General features: G+C 39.9%; 1 protein-coding gene across 2 annotated transcripts in view; it reads right to left on the reverse strand.

Annotated features, from left to right (window-relative positions):
* Positions 1–16301, reverse strand: part of ARHGAP18 (Rho GTPase activating protein 18) — a 183268-nt gene that overhangs the window by 116499 nt on the left and 50468 nt on the right. The window contains exon 1 of one of the 2 annotated variants that reach the window (XM_008568711.1): positions 13845–14040. The exons of the other annotated variant lie outside the window; for it this stretch is intronic. Within the exon in view, the coding sequence (XP_008566933.1) occupies positions 13845–13957 (113 nt within the window). The 5' untranslated portion in view covers positions 13958–14040. Of the gene's footprint in view, positions 1–13844; positions 14041–16301 lie in introns of those variants that run through there. 2 annotated transcript variants of the gene reach the window in all.

Here is a 16301-nt window from a genome sequence, read left to right on the forward strand (position 1 = left end):
CCCACATACAGACCGGTTCCTGCTCACTGGCTGAGTGAGGTGCGGGCGCAGCACCGAGGGTTGCGATCCCGTTGCCGGTCCCGGTCCGGTACGGGCGCGACACCGAGGGTTGCGATCCGTTGCCGGACACGAAGAAAGACAAAAAGGAAAAAAATTAAAAATAAAATAAATAAATAAATAAAAGACTTTTGATCTATGAAGCTTGGGTATTAAAAAGCAAGAAACATTCTTACTTGTTTCTTGGGAAACAAGTTCACCAAGGAGAGATTCTACAAGGTATACCTGAATCTGTAAAATGCATGGGGGCCGGCAGCAGGGCAGTTGAAAAACAACAACAACAACAACTACTACTACTACTATTATTACAACAACAACAACAACAGAGCCCAAACTACCACCACCATCACCACCACTACTACCAAAGAGCCCCAAAATATCTTACTAATTCCAAAGCATACAATTTTTAATACTTTTCCACGTATAACAAGACAGCAGTATTTTGGGATTTCACAAATTGCATTCCCCTAAAGATTGATAAGTTTTCTTCAAAAAATAAGGGCTCCTAACTCAAATAAACTTGGAATATGTTACTTGCTACAAAGTCTCATCTATCTCATTGATTCAAAATACTCACTGGGGGAAAAAAAAAAAAAAGAAAAAAAATACATACTCACAAGGATATTACACACTACAAAAAGTATTGCAGTAAACTTTGTTTACACCAAAATATCAGACAACAAAACCCTTAAAACCCTTTTTAATGGAACACCTATTAACAGTGTTCCACACTCAGTGTGGGAAACAAGGGATCTAACACTAATTTATGGAAGAAATTTTGCTCTAAGCAGATTAACAAAGTATTAGTCTCTCCTAAGATGAGACGTGTACATAGCTGTTAGAATGGGCCTTTCATTTTAAGAGCCCATGCCTGGACTTTGCCTTCAAGGTTCAGGCTTCAAACTAAGCTGAAAAAGGAATTAGTCTCCTTCTTTTGCTTGCAAAATAGAGATGATACAATATCCAATCTGTAGTACAGGGGATAGGAAAATTGGTGAAAATTTATTTCTCTAACTGACACTAAAATCTTAAGAATTAAATGATCTGACAAACATCCCCATCATTTCTATAAACAAATAATTTAAATGTATTAACAAATAAATAAATGTATGCATTAATGGATGAATGTATGCATTAACAAATAAATACACACATTAACAAATAATTGAATGTATGTATTAATTTCCCACAAAAACAGCGCAGTCCTGTTTTTAAGCTGAGTACACAAAGTATTTTTAAAGAAATATAAACATCTTCTTTTTTTTTAAAAAAAGATGACCGGTAAGGGGATCTTAACCCTTGACTTGGTGTCAGCACCACGCTCAGCCAGTGAGCAAACCGGCCATCCTTATATGGGATCCGAACCCGGGGCCTTGGTGTTATCAGCACCGCACTCTACCGAGTGAGCCACGGGCCGGCCCATAAACATCTTCTTAAAGTAGTTTTTTAAAAATTCCTTTAAAAAAAACACCCCCCACCTCCCAGAGTTCAGAGAGTTTCTTAGTCACTTATCTCCTTCCTTTCTTCGACGTGTGGCAATGAACGAATAGAGTTTAGCAATAAGTACAGTAAAGCAAAAAGTTTCTAAACAAGAAAGAAAGGAAATCCTACAGTAATCTATTTAGATATGTTAAGTCTCAATTATAACAGTTATTGGATGACTGCTAAATGTAACTACTATACTGGGAGTAGAAAAACCAAGTAACTCAAATACTGGCAATTAATTTTCATATAGCCTCTGGGATGATGTTTTCCATATGTAATATGTGATCTCAAAATATTATGTACTACAAAATACTACATCTGTGTCCAATAGTCCCTTAGAGTAAATATCACTGGATGTAAACAAACAAGAGCCTTTGGCAACTCGGCTGCCAGCAAATGGAGGGAACAGTTTACTTTATTATTCTACAAATAACAGCTAGCTAACATTTATGAGAACTTACTGCATGCTAAGTCCCATCATATTGTTTAAAAGGAGTACCTCATTTCTCAGCACTCTAATCTTCCTAAATTCTAATTGCCACTTATGCCTAAAATCAAATCTAAATTTAGATCCTTTTTGGAAAATATTTTTGAGAATGAAGCATAATTTTTTGGTAGAAAGAAAAAAAGGCTCTATAATAAATTGTCCTGCAAACAATAAAAGACCAATCCTTCCACAATATCAGATATAAATCAATTCACAAATACAGTTGAGTCCTATTATATACAAGGCACTGAATCCATCTAGTACTTAGGATAGAGCAAAATTAATACCAGTCTGTCACTTAAGGCATTTATGTTCTTAATGAAGAGAAAAATTTTCCAACATAAACTTACCAAACAAAGCAAGGCAGAGGGGTAAATGCATATAGAACGTGTATATAGCTCCAAGGAACAGAGGTTTCTGTATAAGAACAGTAGATAATAAAATCAGGAAAGGCAGGAAAGGGCTACAGAGAGACTGGATGACAACTGAGTAGCTTGTCACCAAAGATGGCCACCACCAACTCCTTCCCCTCCCTCTGTGTATAAGCCTACACCCCCATTGAGAAGTGTCGCATATACCTCCATGCTCTTTAGTCTGAGCTGGCCTATGATTAATTGACCAACAGAATACAGCCAGATGATACTGAATAACTTCTGAAGCTAGGGTCCTAAGAAACTGGTAGGTTCCATCTAGGCTTCTTGGGATGCTCACTCCAGGGTAAGCCAGTAAGAGTGCAAGAAGTCTAACTATCCTGATACTGCCATACTAGGAGAAAAGGCCAAGGAGATGCACGAGGGGAAAGAGATGACTGACCAGCCCAGGTGCCAAATGTGGACATGATGAAGCCCCTCATGATCCCTCCTCATCCCATCTTGCTTGATGAACCCAAGAAAGAACTTGATTGTGATCTTCCAGAATCATGAGAGAAAACTTATTGTTAGCCACCAGTTGTGGGGTGGTATGTTACACAGCAACAAATAACTAAAACCACCACCTTGTACTTCAGGATAGGGCTCACAAACTGGGGGTGCCAGGGTCAGATCCAGCCTGCAGGCAGGTTTTTGTTTTTGTTTATTTGTCTCTTTGTTTTTTTGATTTACTCCATACGTACTTCAAAAAGTACATGGAAAAACAGAAATGAAAGATAATACAAACCTCTCCATGGACTTTTTAAAAACCCCTGGTATTTTGAAAATTCTAGCTAATATTTTCTGCCTAAACCCAAATTTTTCTGAGGCTTGCACTTTCCAGTCATCTACTTCACTGTATTATATTGAGATCCCTACTGATTCTTAAGCATATAAACCTTGCTCTAAAAAAAATGAGAAGTGAGGTATTAATACATTTGTACAACTCCCTAAACATATCCAGTGTAATGACACTGTCTGATTACACTGTAATAGAGAATAATTCAAAAATGCTATAATTCAAAAGAATCTTAGTCTGGAAATACTAAAGTATATATTCCCATTTTCGATCATAGATTTAAAAATTAACATTTTAAAAAAATAAGACACTATACACATTTACTTCTATATTCAACCAAATAACTTCTATCAGATGATAGACCCATCTCTTGGACTGTATTGCTGGGCAGAGAGAAATGAAAAGACACACACTTAGTAACTCTAGTAAAAACATTAATTATAGAATAAGTTGATCAAGTTACATGTTTCTAGACCACCTATAAATAGCCTAAGTTCCTTTCAACTTTCCCTTTCTTAGTCAAACCCAATCTCAATTACTCAGCAACAAATTCTTTTAAAGTTTTTATACCTCCAATGAGAGAAGCATGCCAAGGTTTCCTAATATGATACTGAAAAGGTTGTTTTAGAATCCATTTGAATCTTATTGCAAGTCCTTTCAAAGCAGGAATTCTTATATTTATTTTTTTCTGGGCTTATTATTTGTACCCAGCAAGGAACTTCACAGTTGTTTGGTTAAACTACATATTAAATTTTGCAAAAAATAATAGAAAATTTAAGATTTTATATTAGCATAATCTTAGAGCCTCTCTAAGTTATCCAAATCTCTAAGTAGGATTTTAATTTTATGCTATTCATCAACAATATATAATTTCCATTATTTGCCTCAAAATGGTATCTGACAATCATTAGCATTCAGATATAAACCAGATCTCTAAAGCCAAACAACCCAAATTTCAATATTCTTGTTAGTGTGAATCCCAAGCGTTTTCTACACAGTTCTAGTTTTACAGCAGCATGATAGTATTAAACCATTTCTCACTTCACTAAATTAATTAAATTATACAGCTCTAATCTGATTCAACCAGGACCACAAGAACATATGTCAATTTCCACCTTCCTAAATCTTCCAAAATAAATGACAAATGTAGACAAGTATATAATCCCTAATGCAAGGCAGGCACATGTTCAGGAGATGTGGGAAGATATTTTCTGGAGTATGCAAAGCTTCCATTCACCTTGGAAAGGAACTTGAACTACAGTGACATAAAACTAGAGGCAGCAAAAAACCAGCACTTTAACTTAACTCACAAAGGTTCTGAGAAGCAACAAAGAAACGTTGAACAGTAACCGCCAACTAAGTTGAAGATTTTATTTGGGTTTGAAAAGTTTATTTCTAAACCCATTATTAGGAACACCAAACACATTTTCCCACAGCAATGATGCTACAAATAAATGGCATTTTGAGTTTTCTGCCTAGTAAAAAGAAATCTATTAATCCATAATATGGAGGAATTGGAAAATTTACAGCTCTATGGAATTTAAATATCACGTATACTATTTTTTCCCCTACAGAAAACAGCTTCTGCATTTCTAATTGGCATACATCTCTACCCTACCTCCAAGTTCACCCTCACTCTGGTTTTCCCTTCAGCTCCCATTCCCACTTCCGCCAGAAAAAGTCCCCTGTGTCTCAGAGGTGGAAACAAGGCAGCCTGCTCTTGTGAGCCTTTGGTAAGCAGGAGCTATGGAGTTTAGAGGAACTTGAAATTCAGGGGCGGGGAGGGATTTGAGAAGTGCTGGCTAGGAGGAACGAGTTTCCTTGCCTACAGCCCAGCACACTGCAGGCATATAAAGTAAATTTATTATGTATGATATAGATGAAGAGAGAAACTAACAGGACAGATTTCAAATTTTTGCACTACATAGGAAGGGGGGGTGGGAGAAATTGGGTGGGGGAAACATATCGCCCAGATCTGTGCTGTGGATGTCATACCCTCAGCTCAGCTCTTCTCTGTGACATACATCACTTTCAAGACCAATAGTTGCTCATAAACAAGAGTTCACTACCTTTAAGCTCTTTTTAAGATACTTTTTTTGGTATTCATAGTCATTAAAATAAATAATCTGAGATATTTACATGTTATTCCACTAATTTTTAAATAAAGAAGTTATACTGTGTTTGTACTAAAGTAAACATTCATTTCCCAAACCATTTACAAATTAATCTCAACAATGTTTTCCAACACTATTTCCAAATTAATTTACCAGCAGGTAATAGTCATTGACTGCCCACCCTTCATCATAGATAGCATGTTGTACTTTATGTCAAGTACTCTTCTCAGTATGTTAAATATGTTAACTCATTCAATCCTCATAATAACTCTTGAATTAGGTATCATTATCCCCAGTTTGCAGGAGGAAAAGAAAAAATTGAGTCTCTGACACATCAGATAACTTGCCCAAGGTCACACAGTTATTAAATAACAGAATGAGGACTCCAACCCAGGCAGTCTGGTTCCATAATCTGTGTGTTCAATACCACAGCTCTTCTCTCTCATGTTCATTCATTCATTCAAACTTTTTTTTAACTGCCTAGAGTAGACCAAGCATTTTGCTAAGGCTTAGATGTAAAGAGACAGCCCCCATCCCCCCACCAAAAAACCAATAAACAAGCAAAGTCTCCAGCCTCAATGACGTTATGTCTGAGTATACAGCAAAAAAGTAAAGTGACAATTAAACTGTAAGTTCAATACAACAACTCTGGTAAAGTGAAATGTCTGGGAAAAATTTAAGATACTGTATTAAAAAGGATTTAGTAATAATGCTCCTCATCTGTATATGTTTTAAATGCTCTCAATAGCTACATATTTGGTCTTTATAATTAACCCTGTGAAACAGGCAGAGCATTATCATGCTGATTTCATAGATGAGGAAACAGAATCAATGTATTATGTCCAAACATTTTAGCAAAGATGCCACATCCTTTCTACAGGAATGTGCCTTACCCAGTGACGGAGTTTGGATGTGCTGTCCCCTCCAAAACTCATGTGGAAATTTGATCTCCAGTGTGGCAGTGTTGGAAACTGACTGAGTCATGGGGGCAGATCCCTCATGAATGGATTAATGCTCTCTCTGGGGGAGGGGGGATTAATAAGTGAGTTCTCGCTCTATTAGTTCACGTGAGAGCTGATTGTTTAAAAGACCCTGGCACCTCCTCTCTCTCTCTTGCTTCCTCTTGCCACGTGATCTGCTTGTACCCGCCGGCTGCCTGCCACTTTCCGCCATGAGCAGAAGCAGCCTGAGGCCCATGCCAGATGCAGCTGTCCCAGAATCGTAAGCCAAATAAACCTCTCTTCTTTATAAATTACCCAGTCTCAGGTATTTCTGTTATAGCAACACAAAGTAGACTGAAACACCCACAGATCCTGCTTCTCTAAAAAGACCCAAAATGGCCAAATCATAAGCTGCCTGGGGATCTACCATGGCCTGCTCAAAAAGAGTAACTGGGCAAATCTGATTCCCTTCTAAAAATGTGAAATTAGGAAATAAAGAGAGGTCAGTCAACTATTAAGATGTAAGATGAGAGAGAGCAACAAGTCTGGGGTATCCATTAAGAGCCACCATGCTCAAGATGAATGATGAGATAATAAAGCCAAAAAGTAGAGAGCCTCAAAGAGACAGCAAACATGCCACATGTGACACCACATGACCAGTTGATGAGGACAGAAGAGAGATGCCTCTTTTCCCTATGACTCAGATCCCTGTAATAATACCTCATTTCCCCTAAAGCAACCTCAGTGTTCTTTGCAGCCAAAAAGCAACTGCCAAATGCATGTGTAAAAGAGATGAGGTTTCATACTCTCTTTCAACACAGAAATTGACATTCTTAGTGGACTTGGGGATAGAAAAGACTCCAGATGTAGTAACTGGCCACACAGGTCTCCATGGTTTCTGTTTACTTCTTGCAAAGAAGGATAAACTTAGCCAGCCCACAGCAACAAAACAGCAAAGTCAAAAGAATGTGCCTTCGGAATGATCCAGACATCATTCCTTCTCCTCTCCTGCCCTCATCCACCCCGGACACCTTGACTCATCCCCACTCTCCTCAAAATAAGACTTCTTATAATCTATCTCCTTGTATCAAAAGAAAAGACAAGGCGCATTTGGTATCACACTGAATAAAACTTTTATAACAAGCCATTCCGTCTCAAAGTATTCGTATGAAATGAAAGGTTTGGATCAGGACAGAAAACACCCAGAAGCAGGAGTTCAGGAGAGGGTTTGTCGTCACACTTGACCTGGCACAAACCAAGCAGGTGATCATGCTGTTAACAACCCCCACGCAGACCAACAGCATTTCTGCAGTTCCCAGCTCTCTCACAGTGAGACCAACTAGAAAGACCAGGAGAAGGCCCTCTCAGGACCTTGATTCAGAGTCGAATCAAGAAGACACAGGAGAAAGAAGGCAGCCAAAGGGGGCGAGACCTCACAGACTGATGATCAAGAAGCACAGGGAACCTCCACTCGGCCGTCTGCAGCTGTGGCCTCTCGGATGCCGCATTCTTTTTCTAACGTGTGAGTGAGACTGATATTTACATAGCAGGGAATTCAAAAATAAGAGAAAAAGATCATTCATTCTGGTAGATGGTCCAATTATCAAAAATGATTTAAGCCTAACTGCCACACAGTCCAGGAGAAATCACATGCACCATTAAATGCATCAAATGTTCCAAGTCCAGTTTGTTGCAACACTCTTAGAAGTACGATAATAAGAACGAACAATGGTAAACCTTAAATGAGAGCAAGCCCCACTTAGAAGAGATAAGGGTACACAGAGCAGTTGTACAGCGAAAGAAATAATAAGTGTGCTGTGGAAAACAAGACAAATTTTCAGGGGTTTTTTTTTGGGGGGGGGGGAGCACAGATTTCTTGTGATCTAAATCCTTATATTTGAGAGGCATAAGCCTAATAATTCCTTCCATGAAGATAACTTTAAACAGGCCCACAAAAATCACAGCCCTCCTAGATGAGGGCAATCTGAAGGCAAAAGTCATGTGCAAATATCACATACCTCTAAATGAAGGTAAGGACTGCCTAGAGGGACGCTGGGGGCATCTTTTTGCAGTTCAAGAGAAGACTATGCATAGGGCTTCTAAAACTACACAGCAAAGAAAACAAACCTTAAAAAAGTATCCTATGTCATGAAATTTAGGACTAAATTGATCTAGAAAACAATTATCCCTTTAGACAGGTTAAAATGTATTTGGTCACTAAATCCTATAAAATTAAAATGAGGAAGCACGCCTTAAAAGGTTAGGAAAAATAAAGGGAAATGTTACCTCACATATTACATAACTGCATTATAAAAACTCATTATCATCCCTTCCTTCACCAGAAAAGAAAATAATTTCATATAACATACAAATTCAGAAGCAAGGAATCTTATTAATGGTATATGTCATATAGGTTATTGAAATGCTATGGGGTGTCATATACAAATGCTGAACTCACAAGAAAGACAACCATGTCCTTCCCTTAATGCTTCTGTCCATAAAATATTTCCAAAATGGGTACCCCAAACTAAGCTTCAGATCTTGCCAGCCCACCCACTTAGTACACATCTGGAATCTTCTCTAACTAGATTAATGGCAACTCTATCCTTATACGTTTTTAGGCCAAAAATCTTGCAACAATCTTTAGCTATTCTCATTGCTCATATACCACATCCATCAGAAAATCCTATAGGCTCTACCTTCAAAAGATTTCACTGCTGGGCCGGCCCAGTGGCGCACTGGATTGGTGCGCTGCTTGGGAAGCGCGGCGGCGCTCCCACCCGAGGGTTCGGATCCCACATGCAGACCGGTTCCCGCTCACTGGCTGGGCGAGGCGCGGGAGCAACACCGAGGTATGCAATCCCGTTGCCGGTCCCCGGTCCGGTACGGGGGCAACACTGAGGGTTGCGATCCGTTGCCGGACACGGAAAAAGACAAAAAAAAAGACAAAAAAAAAAAAAAAAAAAGATTTCACTGCTTACCCCCTCCACTACCAAAATGACGAAAACCTTGGCCTAAGCCACCATCACCCTAACCTCTTGAGTAGTGCCACTTTCTGCAGTCTATGATCAACACAGCAGCCAGAGGGACCTTTTAAAACTGAAATCTGCTCTGTTCCTCTGGTGCTCAAAGCCCTTCACCCTCAATGGCTTCCCATCTTACTTTGAGCAAAAACCAAAGTCTTCAAATGCTCTACAAGGCTATCAGCTCCCATCTAGATTTCTTCTCCCCAATCCCCCTACTCTCCTCCAGCTAAGCAGGCTAATTTGCTTCTCTGGGTACTTGGTCTCAGGCTTACTCAAGGCTTATAAATTCTATACTCCCTACCCTTTCTATCTGAAAAGCTCTTTCCCTAAATCTACCCCCCAAATATCTGTGGGGCTTGCCCCCTTCACCTGTTCAGGTCTTTACTCTAGGCCCCCTCCACCATGCACAGGAGTTTGTCTGTTTTGTTCCCCATAATAGCCCCAGCACCTGGACAACTGCCTGATATGAGTGATTATACGTGGAATGAATGAGCGACTGAAGGGTTATGCTTAAAGAACCAAGGAAGGGGTGAGACCTGAACAAGTCTAGAACTGAGTTAAGCACCTGAAGATGACAGCCTTCTTCCATTTGGCATGCCTTAAAGTGGAGGAGAGAAGCATGAAGGCTGCCAAAAAAGGTTCCACCCACATTCCATTTTACCATAAAAGTCAGCCATTTGCAGACCTCAATGCCTATCAATGCCCCAAGGTAGACTTGCAATGGGTGGTTGTTTCTAGTTCAAACTGTAAATCTTGCCATGGATCAAGATGACATTTCCAAGGCCTTGCAAACTTCAAAGCCTAAACTTTTTACATTATGTTCATTTTCAAATAGGTCATTCTTAGATAAGAAACTGGGGCATGATCTATAGGCTTAACACATGACAAAATTATATTCATAAAAATGCTTTTGAAATGAGGAGGAATATTCTATATACTGCAAAGCTCAATAATTTCCTTCCTTTTTTTTTTTCTTATAACCTAGCATTAAGGAAAGTAGCAGCTAGCTATGAACCAGGCACTATTCTATGGGGTTTTATATGGATCATCCCATTTAATTATCCCAGTGAGGTAAGTACTAGTATGAAGTTTGGTTTACAAGTAGAGAGTTAAATAACTCCTCCAAAGCCACACTCCTAATGAGTGGGAGAGTCAGGATGTGAACCCAGGCAGGTTGGTCCCAGAACCCAGGGTTTCAGGGTTTATGTCACCACAATGTAGTGCCCCTTGGTTCTGCCTACCCAATACCAACGGCAAATGGGATCGCCAAGGCCTTACATGATAAATGCCACCCATTTATTCATAGGAGACATAAAAATATCTCCTTCTTCAGTGTATTTAGGTAAATTAATGAGTTAAAAGGTCCAAAAAGAAAGAAACTATCACTTCCCATTAATATTAAAATACTAGCAAAGAACGATACAACACAATCAAAATAGTTTTTCTTAAAATGACGGGAAAGTCAAGAGAGAACAGTAAGAATTAGCAAAATGCAGTATTCTTTGAAAAACTGCTTTTCAAAAGTAAATATTAAGAAGTCTGCTTGGAAAACAGGTAAATAAAGTCTGATAAATATAGCTACTCATAAAAAGTGGTTTCCTTTGGAAACATTTGACTATGTACAAGTCAGCTAAAATAACTCATGTTCACATATTTCTTCAAATCCTAATGTTTTGAGGAGAAAACATTACAAAAAACAAACAAACAAACAAAAATGAAAACAGGATTCTACAAATACTTGAGAGGCTCTAAACAGGCGTGGGAGGCATTCCCTAATCTGGCATCCAATGAATGTATTCTGATAAAGACGGATAATGGAATGGAGGGAATTTTAGACTAACAGATTACTTGCAAAAATATTAATTCCCTACTATCCCAGTTTTACAAAAGACCAAAACAACAATAAAAAAGAATTTGATAAGGCAAGGCTAAAAATCAAACACTTTCTATATGTATCCTGAATCATATATATATATGATATACATATATATATACAGAGAGAGAGAGAGAGAGAGAGAGAGAGAGAGAGAGCCCTTTACAGTTTTTAAATGGCATTATATATACATGAGTTCAAAAAGATCATGGGAAAATAGACTGAAAAGATAATACAAATCTTTTCATGAAATTTTTGAGGTACCCTGTACATATTATTTAAAAAGGACAAAATCTTGTGATAAGCAAATTTAGCCTTCCTTTGTAGCTCCCTCCTACAACTCCCTTTTAAATGGGAAGGAGGGGATGCTAAGTCTTTAATTTAGCCTCTTTTAAGACTTTTGTTTGTTTTTACTTTTTAGAAAACTTTTTAAAATAAGCATCAACCTTGCACCTTGGAACGGCTTCCCAATGCTTAAAACACCAGCTGGCCAACCCAGCCAATGCCAAAATCCTGTGAAACACACCACCAGCATCACCATCCTTAGGTGGTCACTATAGATGCCATCACACCCTCAAATCCCTCCTCTTTCAGTCCATCCCCACCCCCATGCCAATTCCAGTATCTTAACCCTCCCAGGCTAAACAGGGAGCCTCCCAAAGTAACAATAAGTTTATCTGATAAATTATTCCACGCTTAAGGGTAAACACTAATGACAACTGTCTCTCCACCCTCCTTCCTGCTTTTCCTCCTAGCCCTCAAACCAGGCTCCCATCTTCTTCAGCCAATATACTAACTATCCCTAAGATTGTAATTCAATAGTGGGAATTTGGAGCCAGTATGGTCAAGCAACATGGCACCCAGCAGGAGAGGCATTTGGGAGCAGACCTTGAGCTGCAGCCGCATGGAAAGCACTCACTGTATAAGCAACTGCCCACTCTGCCACCTGAATGCCTCTTGGTTCTGCTTCAGCATAGGGAGAGAATGATCTGTTCCTCTCTTATGTTCTTTCAGTGCACTCAAGTGTAGGCCACCCACAACAAGCTGAAAAGCTGCAAAACTGCAAACACAGGTTAAGGAGTCTCCAGAACTGGATATGCAGTTCAGGGCAAAGGCCTAGAACTACAGACCTTGCAACAACCTAACTAATCTCTGGGGGCTTGAGTCCTCGAGGTGAAAATGACAGGTTTGGACTCAGGTCCATAAGGTTCTGTCCACTTTCACAATCAAGATCCAACATTCAGGTCACAACCTCAGCCACCCCAGCCTAAAGTCATCGGAAAATGTGTTGAGCTGGTACAACTCTGGCAATTTTGACAGCCATGTGGTATCCAAGTTAGAGCCTGTATGAGGTTAGGGTTGCAGGCTGCTGACTGCTGAAATATGACTGAAAGATTACTAATACATTACTGTTTTATAGAAAAACAGCTGAAAACACTTTATGATCTCTTACAGAAAATACTTAAAATGACAGAAAATAAAATGGTAACACATCTATAACACAAGCAACAGTTCCCTTTTTATCTCTGGAGATGAATTCATTCAACGGAATACATAGTGTGGTGGATGCTATGTGAGAAAAAAGTTCTGGTTGGCCTGGAAGTCCAACACAGAGTATTACAGCCATTCCTTTGATTTTTTTTTCTCCCTCCCTCATATTCGTGGATTTTAAAACAAATGAAAGAAGGCATTATTCCAGCTTAAGGCATAGGCATAAGTCACATAAGAACAAAGAAGGTTTTATTATCACATTAAGCATCAAGAAGGAAATGTGCTTACTGATAACTAATTTAGTGTCCTAGGTTATTAGGTTAGTATTGGCTTTTTGCAATCTTCTAAGCCAGTATTTACAATTTATATCTAAGACTGGAAGTAAAAATATTCAGCCAGTGAGAAGGTCATTAAGGGGAGAAAGGGGAAAAAAGAAAAGCTCTTGGAAAACAGACCAAAGTACACAGATAGGGAGAAAGGCACTCTTTGCACCTCAGTGGTCTATAGAACATTTGCTCTCTCTGCCTATAAAGTGATCTAACATTAACCACATTTCACTCCAGCAGCAGAGTACTATCTCCTGACAAAAACTCCTTTTTGAAAGCCGCTCCCCTCCCCTCCAAAATCCACATACACAAAAGAATGTGAAACATACTGCCACAGGCCAGTGTCTTGGGCTTTTTGCCTAAGAGATTTGCTTTCAGCAAGGAGAGGGGGAAAAAAAAACACTCTGACAACAGCTTGTACAGTGAACAGCCTCCCTGCTTTTTGGCAGACTTTCCCACTAATAGTTCCAGCGGCTGTGCCTTGAAACCATTCAAAAATTCCATCTCATAGGAAGTGTTTCAAACGCAGCATAGTCATTTGATCTTTCAGCCTTTGCAAATGCACCTGCTAAGCAGCTAGACTGATAGCCACAGAGCCATATCCCCAGGTCCTGCTTGTCCATCTTCACCACTAATCATAGGGGCTATTTCTGACTTGGACTGGATGAGCTCAAAAAGTACATAAAACCCACCCAAACATTTTTGCTGTGTCTGGAGGTCAGGTTAACGTGCACATGTAATTGCTTTCTCCCCACACCAACTTCCCTGTCACTTTTTTCCTGGAGCAGGTGAGATGTTTTTCGTTTTGTTTTGCAGCTCTCCAATGCCTGGGGCTTACCTCGAGGTGGCTTCCTCACCTCCCTTTGCGTGGCTGTCCCCCACGGCCTGGTCCGCGCCGCTGGGGTGGTAGGCAGTTAGCACAACTCCCTGGGAACTGGAGAGCCAGCTCATGGTGCGAGAAGGGGCATAATTTCTGCGATCCTGACACAGAGAAGAAGAATGAAGTTCCTGTCTCGCCTGGCAACTCCGCTCATTAGCATCGGCAGCTCCTCCCCGAGGCCGGCGCTCCACACCGGGAGGGGCGGGGTCTCTCCACCGAAGGGCTTTCTGGCTCTCCAGTCAGAAGCTGTGACTCAGTCCTGTGACAAGCCGGGGCGACTCCAGTGTCAGTGGCTGTAGTTAAAGGACGTGGGGAAGGGGAGTACTGGTTGCCCTCAACGCCCGAGTTATCCTGATCTGATTAAACCAACAGATTGTATGCTCGGCTCGTCCATGTAAATACAAGCCCTTTTGGTCAAGAAACAATGAGTTACTGCAGAGCCCCCCGCCCCTCCCCCCCTTTTTTTTTGGCCTTCCCAATTCCTGTTTCTATCTGATAATTTCTGCTACTTCGTGTAACACGAGTAAGGGCATTTCTTAACCCCTTCACATTCGGAGTTAAAATAACCACAGCAAAAACCAATGAACCTGCAGCAAAACTACAGCACAGCCGACGGGAAGGGCTTTACCACTGGTGCCCGGTTAGAAATGCCCTCATAAAAATTACTGTGTGTCCTGGAATGCCATCTTCTTTCACACAAAAGCCAATGCCAAATATACCTCTTGTTTCATCAAAACTCTTCAGGACCAAGAAGAGACACATCTACCAACTCTCTGATAAATGTCATCGATGAGAATAAAAGAAGTACCTGCTGATTCCTGGTACCTATCACATGCCAGGCTCTGTGCCAAGTATTGTCTCACTCAATTCTCTCTCTCTCTCCCCCTCCCCCCCCCACAAAACAGGTACATTATCACCTACATTTTACACAGTATGAGGAAAGTAAGGCCGAGGGACAGGTTAAGCAACTCGACTAAGATAACTGCCATACGCTGGATCTGAACAGAATTCTAGGCTAAATTTCATTCTTTTTCACCAGCATGCTGTTCCTTGGTAGATGAAGAAACAAGCTCAAAGGTTATCAAAAGTAGAAGAGATGTTTCTGTTCTCCAAAAAATCCTGCTCTCTTCTATATACCCAGCAGTCTAAATTGAAGTTTTTTTCTTGATCTTTATGATCTATTTGGTCTACCTATCTAAAATTCCTCATAAACAAGCTTTCAATTTCATCAGTCCATAAACATATACTTGTTTCATTATTTAAAATAATGAGAAATAAGTAATTCATTCATACTTACATGCTCTAAAAGTATGTAAATTTTACTTAAAAATCCTTCTCTTTTATATCAACAATGAACTCTCATTTTTAAAAAGTCTTCCTAAAAAAGGAGCTTATTATACCTTCTTCCCTCCCCCTCCAAAATGAGTTGCTCAACCTTTCTAGTTCCACCTCCATAGGGCTCTACCTGCTGGCTCTTTTCTATCCCCATTGCCTCAACCACCTCTGAGCCCTATAATTAGGTCTTAGCTCCAGTCTAACAATAGTCCTTTTTCTAGATCCTCTCCTTACCGCCTCCTCTAAATTACTTTGCACCTTATTATCACACCCCAGCCCAGCCTTAATGATGTCTCTCCTTCCTTAAAAAGCTTCCCTGGCTCTGCACTGCTACCTTTTGAGTAGACCACTGGCATTCCTGCCACCTTACCCGCATAGGTCTTTGCATCTCATCTGCCAGACACCACTGTTCCACTCTATTCCCTTTGCCTTCCCTCTGCATCTAACTTAATTCCTTTCACATACTGGGCCTTCAGTGAATGTTGAATGGATAAAGAATTGGATAAACTATTGCATCCTTTAAAAATCTGCTAAATTTTTATATTAAAAAATTGATAATGTTAAACAAGTGGTTCCCACAGACATACCAGCGCTAACCTATGATGAAATGTTCACCAGTTCAGACAAAATGATAAAGACAGGAAAAGAGAGGCAAAAGGTAAGTAAATTAGAGTGTATGAGTTTTGCTTTTTAATGTCCTACATGGAAAAATGGTGGTTAATGCCCCCCACATTCACTACCCCCCCACACACTTTATGTAGCTACTCTAAAATGCAAAACTATGGGAATTACTACTTTCTCTAATTATTATAGTAGTCCTTATACTCTATCTTTTGGAAACTCCTTTCTTCCCTGTTCTCCTCCTCACTCCATCCCACCCTTTCCCTTACTTCCCTTTTCATCTTCTCCCTTTATTTCTCTTCTATTTTTCTCCAACCTTTGCTGTCTTTGGTCTGTCCATGTCATGCACCCCACTGACAGCCATGGCCAGTGTCAGCTCTCATGAAACAATTCATGATAAAGAGAGCTTTTGTCCAGTTGTGACCAAAACACTGATTAAGTTAATTTTTTGCCTAATTA

Source organism: Galeopterus variegatus, unplaced genomic scaffold (genome assembly GCF_000696425.1).
Source record: "Galeopterus variegatus unplaced genomic scaffold, G_variegatus-3.0.2 Scaffold434, whole genome shotgun sequence".
NCBI classification, from domain to species: domain Eukaryota; kingdom Metazoa; phylum Chordata; class Mammalia; order Dermoptera; family Cynocephalidae; genus Galeopterus; species Galeopterus variegatus.